Genomic DNA, 16,949 nt, shown 5'->3' on the forward strand with positions numbered 1-16,949 from the left:
CCTACCAAGTACAGCACACATTCAACTGCAAGCTCTGCCCCCATGGACTTTACAGTCCCATTGATTTGAACTATTCATTTAACAGTCCCGTTAATAGAGGCAAAGAGTCAAAGATCCCGTAATATGTGCACATGGAAATGTGCCGCAGGTACTGTCTACACAAATTTACAAACTCTAAAGTGAGAAAGCAACACCTCAATAAAGTGCAGGCACACACGGCCCTGAATGCTGCTATTTCTAGTTTGGTCACATTCTTTCTATGGCAGATTGGTTAAGCGCCAGAACCGTCCGGGCTTATAACTGTTCTATTCAGTCAAACACTTCCTCGGGCCACTCATTATCACCCCAGGATTCTCATTAAATCACTTGTGAGTCAATACTACCTTAGTCTAAGACGTCAAGTAACCCCAGGACAGGAGGAAAGGTTCATGTTAATCCTTTTTATTTCAGACTTTTACTTATTTGCCCTGTGAACGTAGAGTCCATAAATCAAGAAACAAAAAATTATTCCCTCGCAGCCCCTGCTCCAAAAACAGTGACAATGCAGGATTAACACGTAGTTCGCATGGCCTTCTCCTTATGTGAGAAACCTTGTTGGTACTGTGTATCAGCCTATATGACCTGATGTGTTTGTAGGGTTTCCTCACAATTCTACAAAACATTTCTCAGGTCACAGAAAGCATGCCAAAACATTACCTAACGAAATGTACACCTCATATACACTCCCTTATCAAGAATCTACCTTCCTGACCGCTCTTCCCTATAACAATTCTTTATCCAAATGTCACATGTAGCAGAGGTCCTCCGGTAGTTCTACACTAGGTGGTCTACCACGAACTGGTCATATTTTTTCCCTTTGCATTTGCTGGCTCACCATAATGAAGGAAACCATGCATACGTAATTTTCCCAATCTCAAGTGCAGAGCAAGCATACGTAAAGAACACCTCTCTGCTTGGTCGCCCTCACCTGATTTCTATATGCACCGCCTGTCTGTTTAAAGTTCTACACTATATGACTTGTGTCTTCTCTGTGGTTATACACAGCGCAAGAGTTGGGACAGCCATTGGTAAAAGAGGATTAGAGCTCTGCTGGGACATTTATGGTTACTGGCCATACACATGTGTCGGCTGAACCTGCCAACTTAGGCAGGACTCTAATGTGTAAGGGGGGCCTCATGTTTCTTCTCCAAAAGTAGCCTTACCACTCAAGAAATGAGAACTTATACAGGTAACAAGAGTAATCCAAAAATGTTTGATGTGCTGGAGATCATGTCATACCATGACTAAGGCTGCATTCACATCTCGGTTTTACACTACGGAGTATACTACGGTTTTAGGTCCGGTCACAAAACTGGATAAGGGTAAAAAATGAGCCAACCGGAGTCACCGATTGACTCCGGTCGGCTCATTAAAGTGAATGGAGTTTAGCGCTGGTCCAGCTGGGGTATGGAAGTGCCCGGTTTATGTCCAGGGGGAGAAGGACTGGACATGTTGAGACTGCCCAATCCTTTTGTTGTCAGGGAAATAAGCCACCACCAGAGGTGTCTAGTATCGACTTTATACCGTTTCCTCATTGAGAGAACAAGCATGCTTGTATAACTAGAGGGTGCCTGTGTATGGGTGGATGGCTTTTTGGTCAAGTGAACAACCTGCTGACAGTTATCTTATGTTTATGTCCAGCTTCAGAGTATACAGACAGAAAATGATGCCAATATGTAAACAACGAGCAAAAAGGAGCAAAAATCCTTACAGGATAATTGGGAAAGTGGGTATTTTTACCTGGCCAGCCGAAGAACTGACTAAAGCTCCCTCAAAGTGTAACAAAAGAAATATCTACAAAATCCAGGTAAATATTGAGCAGCACCCGGGACTTTGAGGTGCTAACTGGAACATTCATACCATTTAATTGGACTTTGGCGGTAGAGATCTCAAGGGGGAACCGGTTACTAAAATGCCTCATTGTTTGTGCAACACACAGGCTGAAAGAACCGCATGTGAACATAGAACAGAGAGTCCTGTTTGTGCCGATATATATGAACACGTTATTATAAACATGTGGGCAGATAATCTGAGGGTTAACCTGAGGCGCTGGCTATTGCTGCACATCCACGGCAAGCGGCGTGTTTTCTTAGGAGGCTAGTTTATATGAAGCGTCACCACAAGCTGCTAAGAAAAAAAGCCTTTCACGGGGCAAAGTCTCAAAGCTTCAAGACAAGAGATGCCTGTACAGACACACAACAATAATGAGACTGAGAGAAAACAGGCCCCGCACCTCCCTCCCCAAGAGACTCTTTAGTGCTGTTACTTCTACATTAACCTCCAGACCACTTCAGGAAATTAACCCCTCACCGTTTAGAGAAATACAAAATGTGAATATCTGCACCGCCAACAAAGCTTTCACTATATTAGCATAATTCACACATATAGTAAACTACAAGTAGAAGAGATTATTTTTGAATGCAGCTCAGGGAATAATAATAATAATAATGTTATTTATATAGCGCCTACAGATTCCGCAGCGCTTACAATTATGGGGTACACACAAAGACAAGTATCAGACATAATATTACACAATAACTATTCAAACAAGAGGTGTGGAGATATGTTGAGAATATGTTGAGGCCAATTAGAGACTGTTATAGGCCTGTCTGAAGAGATGTGTTTTTAGGCCACGTTTGAAACTATGGATGTTGTTGTTGAGTCTGAGGGATTGAGGGATGGCATTCCAGAGAACCGGTGCAGCACGAGTGAAGTCTTGGAGACGGGAGTGAGAAGTTCGGATTATAGAAGATGTTAGTTTGAGATCATTAGCAGATCGGAGAGAACGTGTAGGATGGTAGACGGAGATGAGAGAGGAGATGTAGGGAGGTGCAGCATTGTGGAGAGCTTTGTGTGTGAGACTGAGGATTTTGTACTGTATTCTGGACTGAATTGGTAACCAGTGTAGTGACTGGCACAGGGAGGAGGCATCGGTGTAGCGGCTGGAGAGGAGATGAGTCTGGGTGTGGCATTAAGGATGGACTGGAGAGGAGAGAGTTTGGAGAAAGGAAGGCCTATTAGTAAAGAGTTACAGTAGTCGAGGCGGGAGTGAATCAAAGCAATAATGAGAGTTTTAGCAGTTTCAGTAGTGAGAAACGGGCGGATTCTTGAAATGTTTTTGAGATGCAGGTGACAAGAACGTGAAAGAGACTGAATATGGGGAGTGAAAGACATATCAGAGTCAAGTATAACTCCAAGACAGCGTGTCTGCTGCCTGGGAGTTATGGTAGTACCACATACCGAGATAGAAATGTCAGGGTTAGGTACAGAATCATTTGATGGAGAAAAAACAAGAAGTTCTGTTTTCGAAAGATTTAGTTTCAGATATAAAGAGGACATGATCTCTGAGACAGCAGAGAGACAGTCACTGGTATTCTGTAGGAGTGCAGGGGTGATGTTGGAGGAAGAGGTATAGAGTTGGGTGTCATCAGCATAGAGGTGGTACTGGAAACCAAATCTACTGATTGTTTTTCCAATGGGGGATGTGTAGAGTGAAAAGAGTAGAGGACCCAGGACCGATCCCTGGGCAACCCAAACAGCAAGGGGAAGAGGAGAAGAAGTAGAGCCAGAAAACGAGACGCTAAAGGAGCGGCCAGAGAGATAGGAGGAAAACCAGGCAAGAGCAGAGTCCTTGAGACCGATGTAGCAGAGACTACTGACGAGGAGTTAGTGATCCACAGTGTCAAACTAGCGATACTCGTCGATGAGGCCCAGTTGGTGCACCTCAGGCAATGCAATACAGAAGGAGAGGAAATAAAGTCCAGCAGTCACCGCATTGTATGAATCAGTGTCTTGAAGCGGCCATAGATAGCCGGGATCGTGCGGGAAGCTCAGAGGCTACAAACTGGTAGGTTTCGTGCAATAGCACTTCTTCCGGCCTGAGGCCAAAATAAGTGCTATTGCACGAAACCTACCGGTTTGTAGCCTCTGAGCTTCCCGCACAATCCCGGCTATCCATGGTGGCTTCAAGATGCTGATTCATACAATGTTGTGAGTTGCTGGACTTTATTTCCTCTCCTTTATTGCATTATTTGATTCTACGGACTTCCTTGCACCACTGTTGCATACAGCTCTTCCAGTGAACCGATGAATACTATGGATTTCTATCTACATATGCCCATGTTTTGGCTTCAGGACTGAGAAAAATGGAAAATGGAGGCACCTAACTGTTAGGTGCCTCCATTTTCCATTTTTCTCAGTTACTTGCACTTCAGGCAATGTTTCATGGGTAACACAGTATGAAAATTAGCTCTTCTCTAAAAGGATGAAAAGGGTATTCACTAAACAAGACTTCCAAAAGAAAAAGTCATTTATACCCATTTGTAGACAACACCGAACAGCTCTCAATGGCCAAAACCCTGAAACTACTGTCTACAGATGGGAGACTCTAGTCTGGTTTACTGCTAGTACAGTGGCCCCTCAAGTTATAATATTACAGTAATTGGTTCCAGGACGACCATTGTATGTTGAAACCATTTTATGTTGAGACCATAACTCTATGGAAACCTGGTAATTGGTTCTGAAGTCACCAAAATGTCATCCAAAAATAGGAAGAAAAAAAAAAGAGGATTAAAGGGGTACTCCGCCCCTAGCATCTTATCCCCTATCCAAAGTATAGGGGATAAGATGTCAGATTGCTGGGGTCCCGCTGCTGGGGACCCCCGGGATCTCCGCTGCGGAACCTTGCTATCATTACTGCACAGAGCTAACTCGCTCCGTGCGTAATGATGGGCAATATAGGGGCCGGAGCATCGTTACGTCACCGCTCTGCCCCCTTGTGACATCACGGCCCGCCCCCTAAATACAAGTCTATGGGAGGGGGCGTGGTGGCCCTCCCATCGACTTGCATTAAGGGGGCGGACCGTGACGTCACGATGGGGCGGAGCCGTGACGTCACGATGCTCCGGCCCCTGTATCGCCGGTCATTACGCACAGAGCGAGCGTGCTCTGTGCAGTAATGATAGTGGGGTAACGCAGCGGAGATCCCGGGGGTCCCCAGCAGCGGGACCCCGGCGATCTGACATTTTATCCCCTATCCTTTGGATAGGGGATAAGATGTGTAGGGGCAGAGTACCCCTTTAAACAAAAATAAATAGATAGCTAATACAGATAAAGCTGTTTACATAAAGTGCTTACATATAAAAGTAAGAAAGATCTGCTGGGAGCTGTAAATTAATGTCTATGTAGAGCACAGGAGCTTCTTCAGGGTCCTGTACAGTACACACAATGTCCTAAAAAAGTAAAATGGAGCCGCCTTCATCTGGTGTCCAAAAGAGAAGATAACCCTGGCACAGGTAAAGAGTAAAGAACATGTAATACCTCCCTGTACTGTAGGGGGCGCTACCAGACAGGAATTCAATGCATACACTTCAGTAAGACAGGGGTTTTACCAGTGAATGCCCATTCTGATTGACACGTTCCACAGATCTGGACTGTCTGTAGTATTGTATGTTGAGTCTGGTTTCAAGTTACAATGGTCCAGAAAAGACCATTGTATGTTGAAACTATTGTATGTTGAGATGAGCGTAAGTTGAGTGAGCACTGTAAATGTTTTATTTGCATGACAAGTGCAGTCTACCATTATATCGTGTCCCACAAATAAAACACAAATAGGTATAAAACACACCAAACAGTCTCTATAGTACCCTATGACACCTATACGACCACCCCACAGTGTGTTGGAATACGTTCTCGTTGAAATATAACATGCCCAATCTTTTATTCTTAGAGGGGAACCACGCTAAACAGCTGGCCAGAGCCACTAAACTCTGCAGGTCTGATTGACTTTTCTTTGGGGAACTTTACAGTCGTTCAACCTGACCATACATAATCAATGACAAGGGGTGAAGGATGAAAAATCTTTCCAAAAACTTATTTTTCTAGGAGGGCTAGCAACTATGCAACATTCCATATGATGGAATATGACTGTATGGCTAAAGTGACCATTCATTGTTAAAATCCACTGGATGAACAGTCCTATTCATTAAAGGGGTACTAACGTGGAAAACTTTTTTTTTTTTAATCAACTTGTGCCAGAAAGTAAAACAGATTTGTAAATTACTTCTATTAAAAAATCTTAATCCTTCCAGTACTTTTTAAGGGCTTTATACTACAGAGCAAATGCTTTTCTTTTTGGATTTCTCTTATGTCACGACCACGGTGCTCTCTGCTGACCTCAGCTGTCCATTTTAGGAACTGTCCAGAGCAGGAGAAAATCCCCATAGCAAACAGACATTCAAATATGCCATCTAAAACTGCCATCTAAAGTGCTTCTTAAGTGTGACATCAAGAATGATACCAGAATTCAACCAGAAGGGAACAAAAGGAAACTAACTCAACATTATAACTACAAAAGTAAGTCACTCTTTTTCAGAAAAAAAAAAAAAAAAACAACATGCACTCACTTATTACTTACATCATTGCAATACATGTTCTCTTCTATCCCCCACCGATTTCTCCGGTGGACTCTATATACATCTGTCCATGCCTCCTTCCCTCACCTATGTATTGCTCGCATGCACTGCTCACCATCCTAAACCACCCAAAGTCACCTCATTCCATGGTGCAGCACAGAAGTCGCTCCATCACTTCACCCAGCCATCTGCTCTCCCTTTTTTTCTTCTGCTTTTAGCTGCTGGGGACATTGCTCCTAACCCTGGCCCACCTTTCACTAATATTTGCTCCACACTACCTGCCTCTTGCGGAACCACTACAAACTTTAACTGCGCTCTTCTAAACTCTCGATCTGTGTGCAATAAGCTCACCCAGATTCATGACTTTCTCACTAATTCTCTTAATCTGCTGGCTCTCACAGAAACATGGATACAACCTTCTGACACTGCTTCTCTCCCTGCTTTATCTTATGGTGACCTTCACTTTTCCCATACCCCTAGATCTGACACCAGGCATGGTGGAGGAGTTGGGGTGCTTCTAGCCCCACAATGCACTTTTCAAGTCATCCCCCCTTTACCCTCACTCACATTTCCCTCTTTTGAGGTCCACACCCTCAGGCTCTTCCGCCCATTGTCTCTCAGAGTGGCGGTCATCTATCGTCCTCCTGGTTCTCCCCCAAATGTTCCTGGATCATTTTGCCACCTGGCTCCCTCACTTTCTTTCTTCAGAAACACCTACACTCATCATGGGTGATTTTAATATCCCCATTGATACCCCAATCTCCTCTTCTGCCTCTCGGCTTCTGTCTCTAACCTCCACCTTTGCCCTTTCACAGCTTACTGACTCTCCCACACACACGGATGGGAATGCACTGGACTTGATCTTCTCTAGACTTTGTTCTGTCTCTAAATTCAATAATTCTCCTTATGAGCTCTCTGACCACAACCTTCTCTCTTTCTCTATCAGTAACTCCTATCCTCTTCCAGACACTCCAACCTTGTACACTTACAGAAACCTGCGTGCCATAAACACTAGTCAATTTATAGACCTTCTACAATCTTCACTATCACCAATCTCTTCTCTCTCCTGCCCTAATCTAACAGCCAAACATTACCATGACACCCTAAAGTCTACCCTGATCAAATGGCACCCTCTAAAACACGAACCTCCCAACACGGACGGCAGCAACCCTGGCACACGTGAACAACCCGCTTTCTCAGGCGATGCTCTAGGTGTGCTTAACGTCTGTGGAGGAAAACGAAGACTTCTTCCGACTATCTGCGCTATAAATTCATGCTTAAATCCTATTACTCCGCTCTTCACCTCACCATACAAACATATTTTACCTCCCTTATCTCCTCTCTGTCTAACAACCCAAAACGCCTTTTTGACATGTTCAACTCTCTCCTTCGGCCTAAAGTACAGACCCCAATCACTGATCTCTGTGCTGAAGACCTGGTCAAATACTTCAAAACTAAAATCGATGACATTCGTGATAAAATCCTCTCACAGTCCCCTAAAAGTTCTGATCCAATTCCCAGCCACATCTCCTCTTCATCACTCTCAGTTTTTGAGCCTGTAACGGAGGATGAGGTTTCCAGGATCCTCTCCTCCGCCCCCCCCAATACCTGCTCTAGTGACCCCATGACTTCACACCTCATCCAGTCTCTCTCTCCTGCTATCAGCTGTCACCTAACTAAAATCTTTAACCTCTCCCTCTTTTCTGGGGTCTTTCCCTCCTCCTTCAAACACTATCATAACCCCACTATTAAAAAAAAAACATCTTTGGACCCGTCCTGTGCAGCCAACTATCGACCCGTCTCAAATCTTTATCTCCAAATCTTTATCCGCTATCTCTCCGAGAACTCTCTCCTTGACCCCTTACAGTCTGGTTTCCGCTCCCTTCACTCCACAGAAACGGCCCTAACCAAAGTCACTAACGATCTTCTGACGGCCAAATCAAATGGCAATTTCTCTTTACTGATTCTCTTGGACCTGTCTGCAGCTTTTGACACTGTGGATCACACACTCCTCCTCAGTAGTCTCCGCTCCATCGGTCTCAAGGACTCTGCTCTCGCCTGGTTTTCCTCCTATCTTTCTGGCCGCTCCTTTAGAACTTCTTGTTTTTTCTCCATCAAATGATACTGTACCTAACCCTGACATTTCCATCTCGGTATGTGGTACTACCATAACTCCCGGGCAGCAGGCTCGCTGTCTTGGAGTTATACTTGACTCTGATCTGTCTTTCACTCCCCATATTCAGTCCCTTTCACGTTCTTGTCACCTGCATCTCAAAAACATTTCAAGAATCCGCCCGTTTCTCACTACTGAAACTGCTAAAACTCTCATTATTGCTTTGATTCACTCCCGCCTCGACTACTGTAACTCTTTACTAATAGGCCTTCCTTTCTCCAAACTCTCTCCTCTCCAGTCCATCCTTAATGCCACAGCCAGACTCATCTCCTCTCCAGCCGCTACACCGATGCCTCCTCCCTGTGCCAGTCACTACACTGGTTACCAATTCAGTCCAGAATACAGTACGAAATCCTCAGTCTCCCACACAAAGCTCTCCACAATGCTGCACCTCCCTACATCTACTCTCTCATCCCTGTCTACCATCTTACACGTTCTCTCCAATCTGCTAATGATCTCACACTAACATCTATAATCCGAACTTCTCACTCCCGTCTCCAAGACTTCACTCGTGCTGCACCGGTTCTCTGGAATGCCATCCCTCAATCCCTCAGACTCAACAACAACATCCATAGTTTCAAACGTGGCCTAAAAACACATCTCTTGAGACAGGCCTATAACATTCTCTAATTGGCCTCAATATATATCCCCACACCTCTTATTTGAATAGTTATTGTGTAATTTTATGTCTGATACTTGTCTTTGTTTGTACCCCATAATTGTAAGTGCTGCAGAATCTGTAGGCGCTATATAAATAAATAAAATAAAATACATATGCTGCTCTGGACAGTTCCTAAAATGGAGAGCAGAGGTCAGCAGAGAGCACTGTGGTCATGACATAAGAGAAATCCAAAAAGATAAACATTTCCTCTGTAGTATACAGCCCCTAAAAAGTACTGGAAGGATCAAGATTTTTTAATAGAAGTAATTTACAAATCTGTTTAACTTTCTGGCACCAGTTGATAAAAAAAAAAAAGTTTCCAGTAGTACCCCTTTAAAATCTGCCATTTCCATCCACTTTACTTGTATCGGTAATGGCCATTTGTCCTACCGACTGCCATTTCGCCCTATGCCTCAATACACTTTAAGCTTGGACGAATGTTCTTGTGTCTTGAATGGAGAGAGAAGAGGTAACCCACTGCCAGACCCATCTGTCGGGGTAGAGAGGGATTCCTTTATACACATTAAATAGTCAGCAGGTTTGACTACATTTTTGGGCCTTCTCCAAAAATCCTTATCTACTCAAGACTTCTAATAAAATATAGCATTGTGAACTAACATTAATGAAGGAGGAAGATAAAAAGGATGTGGTCACCATGTAGGACAACAGGTCACACCAGAGGGTCACTGACACAAGAGGGTTTCTTTAAAATAGAAAAGTATACATAGCAGACTGGATATAGGGCTATATATTAACTGCACATTATCCAGGACAAACAAACCTTTAAGCAGGCCTATAAAATGTGCTATAAACTCTGGAGCCCGCTTCATGTTTACATTGCAGGGACAGCTGGAATGCGTCTCTCGGGTCCTATCAGGCTGGAGAACACTAGGCCGGAAGTCTTCTAGTGACCTGAAATTAGGAATGCAACTGACTAGAGCTCTCAGCCTCCAACTTGTCACTCTCAAAATGCTAGGAATGATAAGAATTCATCCCATGCTGCGACAGACCCGTCCAGGCTTCTCCTGTGCAGCGAAACATCTGACGTAGCGTTAGTTTGTGTACGTCACAATGATCGTCCACAAAATTCATCTTATAGGAAATTAAAGTCTTCATCCAATATGATCCTCAGAAAAGGTCCAACAGATCCAAGAAACTAAAATACGTGGAAATGAGAACTTTAACAAGTAGCCATGGAAAGCCAAAAAGTTATGTGCACTCAGCAAATTTATTGGCAAGATCATGGGATACTGACAGACTTAAAGGGGTTTCCAGGTAAAAAAAAAATAACTGATGGCTTATCCACAGGATAATCCATCAATAACTGATCAGTGCCCCCATCGATCAGCTGTTCTGAATAGCTGTGACCCTGTTGTAAACAATGGATGGGGCAAGAAGCCTCAATGGTAATGGGTTAAACAGAAATGCTGTACGTCCCATTTATATGTCAGCATCCCTTCAAAAAAAGGTAAACTGTGCGACACAGCAGACGGTCCATTGACTTTAATGACCCAAAGTAGTCAGCTTGTGACTAAGTTTGGGCCCCTTCCCGCTCCTACATGTTAACATGCCTCCCCAGTGTCCCAACATACATATTATTCCATCAACTGATGCAATATGGATCTTAAAATGGTTATATCCAGAAAAACATTGTGTAAAACTATTTCAAGTAAGATGTATTCACGCTACTTCACCAAACATAGAATGGCGTATCCAGAGAACCTCTATGCTTACAAAAGACACCTGAGCTGATCAAAATGTAGCTATGTGGATGCACCCCTATTGGGTACCGCCGAAGCTTCATTGTATTACGTCATAGTAGGAACTTACTGTGAATCCCCCCTTAAAGGGGTACTCCGCTGCTCAGCTTTGGAACAAACTGTTCCGAACGCTGGAGTCGGCAACCCTGTGACATCATAGCCCCGCCCCCTCAATGCAAGTCTATGGGAGGGGGTGTGATGCCCACTCCCATAGACTTGCATTGAGGAGCGGGGTGTGGCATCATGAGGGGGCAGGGCTATGACATCACGGACTCCCGGCACCAGCTCCAGCGTTCGGAAGTTTTTTTCCAAACTTTGAGCCGCGGAGTACCCCTTTAAAGGCAACCTGTCGTCACTTTCTTTTTTTTTTTTTTTTTTCCTTTCACAACCAACATAAATAAAAATTGAAATTTAAAGGAAAAGAAAAAGGAAAAAGAAAAAAAAAAGAAGAAGAAAAGAAGGGCAAAAAGAAAATACCGTATATACTCGAGTATAAGCCGAGTTTTTCAGCACGATTTTTCGTGCTGAACACACCCCCCTCGGCTTATACTCGAGTGAACTCTCCACCCGCAGTGGTCTTCAACCTGCGGACCTCCAGAGGTTTCAAAACTACAACTCCCAGCAAGCCCGGGCAGCCATCGGCTGTCCGGGCTTGCTGGGAGTTGTAGTTTTGAAACCTCCGGAGGTCCGCAGGTTGAAGACCACGGCGGCCTTCGACATCATCCAGCCCCCTCTCAACCCCTTTAGTTCTGTACAGTACTCACCTCCGCTCGGCGCTGGTCCGGTGCTGCAGGACTGTCCAGAGAGGAGGTGGTCCGGTGGGATAGTGGTTCCGGGCTGCTATCTTCACCGGGGAGGCCTTTTCTAAGCGCTTCGGGCCCGGCCCCATAATAGTCACGTTGCCTTGACAACGACGCAGAGGTACGTTCATTGCCAACGTACTTCTGCGTCATTGTCAAGGCAATGCCTCTATTCCGGGCCGGAAGCGCGGAGAAGAGGCGCCCCCAGTGAAGATAGCAGCCCGGAACCACTATCCCACCGGACGACCTCCTCACCTGACAGCCCTGCAGCACCGGACCAGCGCCGAGCGGAGGTGAGTACTGTACAGAACTAAAGGGGGGCTGGATGATGTCGAAGGCCGCAGTGGTCTTCAACCTGTGGACCTCCGGAGGTTTCAAAACTACAACTCCCAGCAAGCCCGGACAGCCGATGGCTGCCCGGGCTTGCTGGGAGTTGTAGTTTTGAAACCTCTGGAGGTCCGCAGGTTGAAGACCACTGCGGGCGGATGATGACAAGAGGATGATGAAGGGGGGGGGGTGTGGGATGATGAAGGGGGGTGTGGGATGATGAAGGGGGTGTGTGGGATGATGACAAGGGGATGATGATGAAGGGGGGGGGTGTGGGATGATCACAAGGGGATGATGAAGGGGGTGGGGATGATGAAGGGGGGTGGGGATGATGAAGGGGGGGTGTGGGATGATGATGAAGGGGGGTGGGGATGATGACAAGGGGATGATGAAGGGGGGGTGTGGGATGATGACAGGTGATGATGATGAGGGTCTGGATGATGACAGGCGGTGATGATGATGAGGATGTTAATGATGGGGGTCTGGATGATGACAGGGGGGGATGATGTATTTCCCACCCTAGGCTTATACTCGAGTCAATAACGTTTCCTGGGATTTTGGGTTAAAATTAGGGGTCTTGGCTTATACTCGGGTCGGCTTATACTCGAGTATATACGGTAAAGGAAGATCTTTAGGACACGTTTCCTCCATTTACAGTTGTGCTAAGAGTTCTTAATATCATCTACTGTAATTCAAATTATAATCCAATATATCCAAGAGTTACAAGGGTAAAGGGGAGAGAGGTTTAATTTCAGAATACAATTCTAAGCTCCTATCTTCCATTCTTGCTTCCTCACTCACCCTCCTTCCCTCTCCCTCTACAGTTAGTTCCCACAATTTACCGTCAAGCAGTTCCCATAAGTATCTCTATTTTTTGTTTTTTTTTAAGTTCCCTATTTTTTTTCCATCCTTAATGTCTCCATTATGTAAACATATCTAAGGGAGTCAATTATTTCTTTCAATGTGGGTGTATCTACGGATTTCCATTTTTTTTGCTTTAGTAGTAATGAAGAATAGGGATCGACCGATATTGATTTTTTAGGGCCGATACCGATAATATGTTAACTTTGAGGACGATAGCCGATAATTTATACCGATATTCCGCAGACCCCAGGAACAGGTAATTATAAAACCGGGGATGGCGGAGGAAATGGGGCAGCGTCGGCAGCCTCGGGGCTGCCCGTAGTACGAGTCATTCATCGGATGGTCCCAGGTTTTCCTTGCACCCTACCAAGCCTTGATAGATCTCTCCCTGATTGATAGCGCTTTCTCTCCAAACCTTGCAAAGCATGATGTCCGCCCCGATGACTTGTGGTTCAGGCCCCATGAAAGTGATGACAGATTCTTTTTAAAGTGTAAAGCTGGGTTCACATCACGTTTTTCCCCATACTGTTTTCAATCCGTTTTTCTAAAGAAAACCGTATGGCAAAAAAACGTATGGAACAGTATTGGAAAAAGTAAACTGTATGCGTTTTTAAACTGTATACTGTTTTTAAAAGTGCATACAGTTGTGTCAGTTTTTATTTTTGATGTCCATGTTAAAAAAAACGTATGTGGTTGCAGTACGGTTTTTAAACCGGAGACAAAAACCATGGTTTTAAAAAACGTACTGCAACCGCATACGTGTTTTTTTTAACATGGACATCAATGGAAAACGCACATGTATACGGTTCCATACCGGAAACCGTATATGGTTTTTACTTTGCACATGCGCATTTGCATCCTAAAGTCCCCACCCAACACCCCCTCCCATTAAAAATGGACAAAATTATCAAAAGTTTATGTTTTTTTTTTTTTTTATAAAAACAGACGGAACTGTATGCACTTTAAAAAACAGTATACAGTTTAAAAACGCATACGGTTTGCTTCTTCCCATCCTGTTCCATCCGTTTTTTTATGCCATATGGTTTTCTTTAGAAAAACGGATTGAAAACAGTATGGGAAAAACGTGATGTAAACCCAGCCTAAGGCTGGGTTCACACTACGTTTTTCAACTACGGTTCCCGCATACGTTTTCATTAGTGTAAACGTATGGAACTGTATTGAAAACGGTATACATAGGCAAAGCATTGCAAACCGTACGCACCCTAATGCATACGGTTGCGTACGGTTTGCTTGCAATACGTTTTTTAACAGTACTCCAAACAGTGTTCAACCACGGTTTCAACTCCAGTTTTAAAATCGTATTGCAACCGCATATTTTTTATTTATTTTTTTAACATGGACGTCAATGGGAAACGCACATATATATGGTTCCATATGGCAAAACCGCATGCGTTTTTTCTTTGCACATGCGCATTTTGCATCCTAAAGTCCCCCCAAAGACCCCTCCCATTAAAAATGGACAGAATTTTCAAAAACGTTTGTTTTTTTTTTTTTGTTTTTTTTTAAGAAAAACGGACGGAACAGTATGCACTTTTAAAAACAGTATACTGTTTAAAAACGCATGCGGTTTACTTTTTCCCATACTGTTCCATCCGATTTTTTCCCATACGGTTTTTGATAGAAAACGTATGCGGGAACCGTAGTTGAAAAACGTAGTGTGAACTCAGCCTAACTGTGGCAAACCCAGGGCCCAAGTCCTGCAGGAACGTGTGGGAACTGAGTTCCTGCACTTTTTTCACAGCAGGACCGCCGTTCCCATTAGCAGGAGTCCTGCAAGACCAGCTCTTGAGTGGAAGAGTTCCCACACTTTTTTTCCTGGGACTTGACCCCTGCCAGGAACAAATATGCACCAGCAGGCGGAATTGGAGGAAGGGTAGGCTGAAAAGGCGGCTTTTCTGGAGAGGCGGCACGATACTAAAAGTAAGTGAAAAAGGGAGTCAGGTAGCAATAAAATGAGTGACTGCCCATTGCCAACTATTATGGTTTACCTCATGGGGTTCAAATAGTGGCCTCATAGTGGGGGATTCATCAAAACCTGTGCAAAGGAAAAGTTGTCCAGTTGCCCATAGCAACCAGATTTCTTCTTTCATTTTGCAGAGGCCTCGTTAAAAATGAAAGCAGGGATCTGATTGGTTGCTATGGGCAACTGGGCAACTTTTCCTTTGCACAGGTTTTGATAAATCTCCCCCATAGTCTCTACATTATATCCAGCATTTATCCACTATACATTAATTGCAGTGGTCTCCCAACTGTGGCCCTCCAGATTTTACAAAACTTCAACTCCCAGCATGCCCGGACAGCCAACGGCTGTCCGGGCATGCTGGGAATTGAAGTTTTGCAAAATCTGGAGGGCCACAGTTGGGAGACCACTGCGCTAATGCATCTACCTACCTAACAGTCTCAGATTTATCCATCTATCTAGTAATGCATCTACCTACCTAACAGTCTCAGATTTATCCATCTATCTAGTAATGCATCTACCTACCTAACAGTCTCAGATTTATCCATCTATCTAGTAATGCATCTACCTACCTAACAGTCTCAGATTTATCCATCTATCTTGTAATGCATCTACCTACCTAACAGTCTCAGATTTATCCATCTATCTAGTAATGCATCTACCTACCTAACAGTCTCAGATTTATCCATCTATCTAGTAATGCATCTACCTACCTAACAGTCTCAGATTTATCCATCTATCTAGTAATGCATCTACCTACCTAACAGTCTCAGATTTATCCATCTATCTAGTAATGCATCTACCTACCTAACAGTCTCAGATTTATCAATCTATCTAGTAATGCATCTACCTACCTAACAGTCTCAGATTTATCCATCTATCTAGTAATGCATCTACCTACCTAACAGTCTCAGATTTATCCATCTATCTAGTAATGCATCTACCTACCTAACAGTCTCAGATTTATCCATCTATCTAGTAATGCATCTACCTACCTAACAGTCTCAGATTTATCCATCTATCTAGTAATGCATCTACCTACCTAACAGTCTCAGATTTATCCATCTATCTAGTAATGCATCTACCTACCTAACAGTCTCAGCTTTATCCATCTATCTAGTAATGCATCTACCTACCTAACAGTCTCAGATTTATCCATCTATCTAGTAATGTATCTACCTACCTAACAGTCTCAGCTTTATCCATCTATCTAGTAATGCATCTACCTACCTAACAGTCTCAGCTTTATCCATCTATCTAGTAATGCATCTACCTACCTAACAGTCTCAGATTTATCCATCTATCTAGTAATGCATCTACCTACCTAACAGTCTCAGATTTATCCATCTATCTAGTAATGCATCTACCTACCTAACAGTCTCAGATTTATCCATCTATCTAGTAATGCATCTACCTACCTAACAGTCTCCGATTTATCCATCTATCTAGTAATGTATCTACCTACCTAACAGTCTCAGCTTTATCCATCTATCTAGTAATGCATCTACCTACCTAACAGTCTCAGCTTTATCCATCTATCTAGTAATGCATCTACCTACCTAACAGTCTCAGATTTATCCATCTATCTAGTAATGCATCTACCTACCTAACAGTCTCAGATTTATCCATCTATCTAGTAATGCATCTACCTACCTAACAGTCTCAGATTTATCCATCTATCTAGTAATGCATCTACCTACCTAACAGTCTCCGATTTATCCATCTATCTAGTATAAATACACAGCGAGTCTTCCATTTGTCGAATACCGCAAACCACATGTCTAAAGAACGTGTCAAACCAAATCACAAAGCTGAACATATTGTAGGGGGAAAACAAAAGCCAATAATGTTAAAATAAATATACTGCTGTCAGTCCATTCAGATCCATGGGAAAAATGTGAGCAATCCTCCAGGGTGTGATACAGAAGGAG

The 16,949-nt window shown here is 43.8% G+C and overlaps 1 protein-coding gene across 6 annotated transcripts in view; it reads right to left on the minus strand.

The window, feature by feature from the left end:
* The window catches only part of ROCK2 (Rho associated coiled-coil containing protein kinase 2), a 211,146-nt gene that overhangs the window by 129,720 nt on the left and 64,477 nt on the right, over window positions 1-16,949 (minus strand). The window contains exon 1 of one of the 6 annotated variants that reach the window (XM_056564194.1): window positions 15,047-15,093. The exons of the other annotated variants lie outside the window; for them this stretch is intronic. Coding sequence (XP_056420169.1) covers window positions 15,047-15,073 — 27 coding nt within the window. The 5' untranslated portion in view covers window positions 15,074-15,093. Of the gene's footprint in view, window positions 1-15,046; window positions 15,094-16,949 lie in introns of those variants that run through there. 6 annotated transcript variants of the gene reach the window in all.

This window comes from Hyla sarda, chromosome 3, assembly GCF_029499605.1.
Source record: "Hyla sarda isolate aHylSar1 chromosome 3, aHylSar1.hap1, whole genome shotgun sequence".
NCBI lineage: Eukaryota > Metazoa > Chordata > Amphibia > Anura > Hylidae > Hyla > Hyla sarda.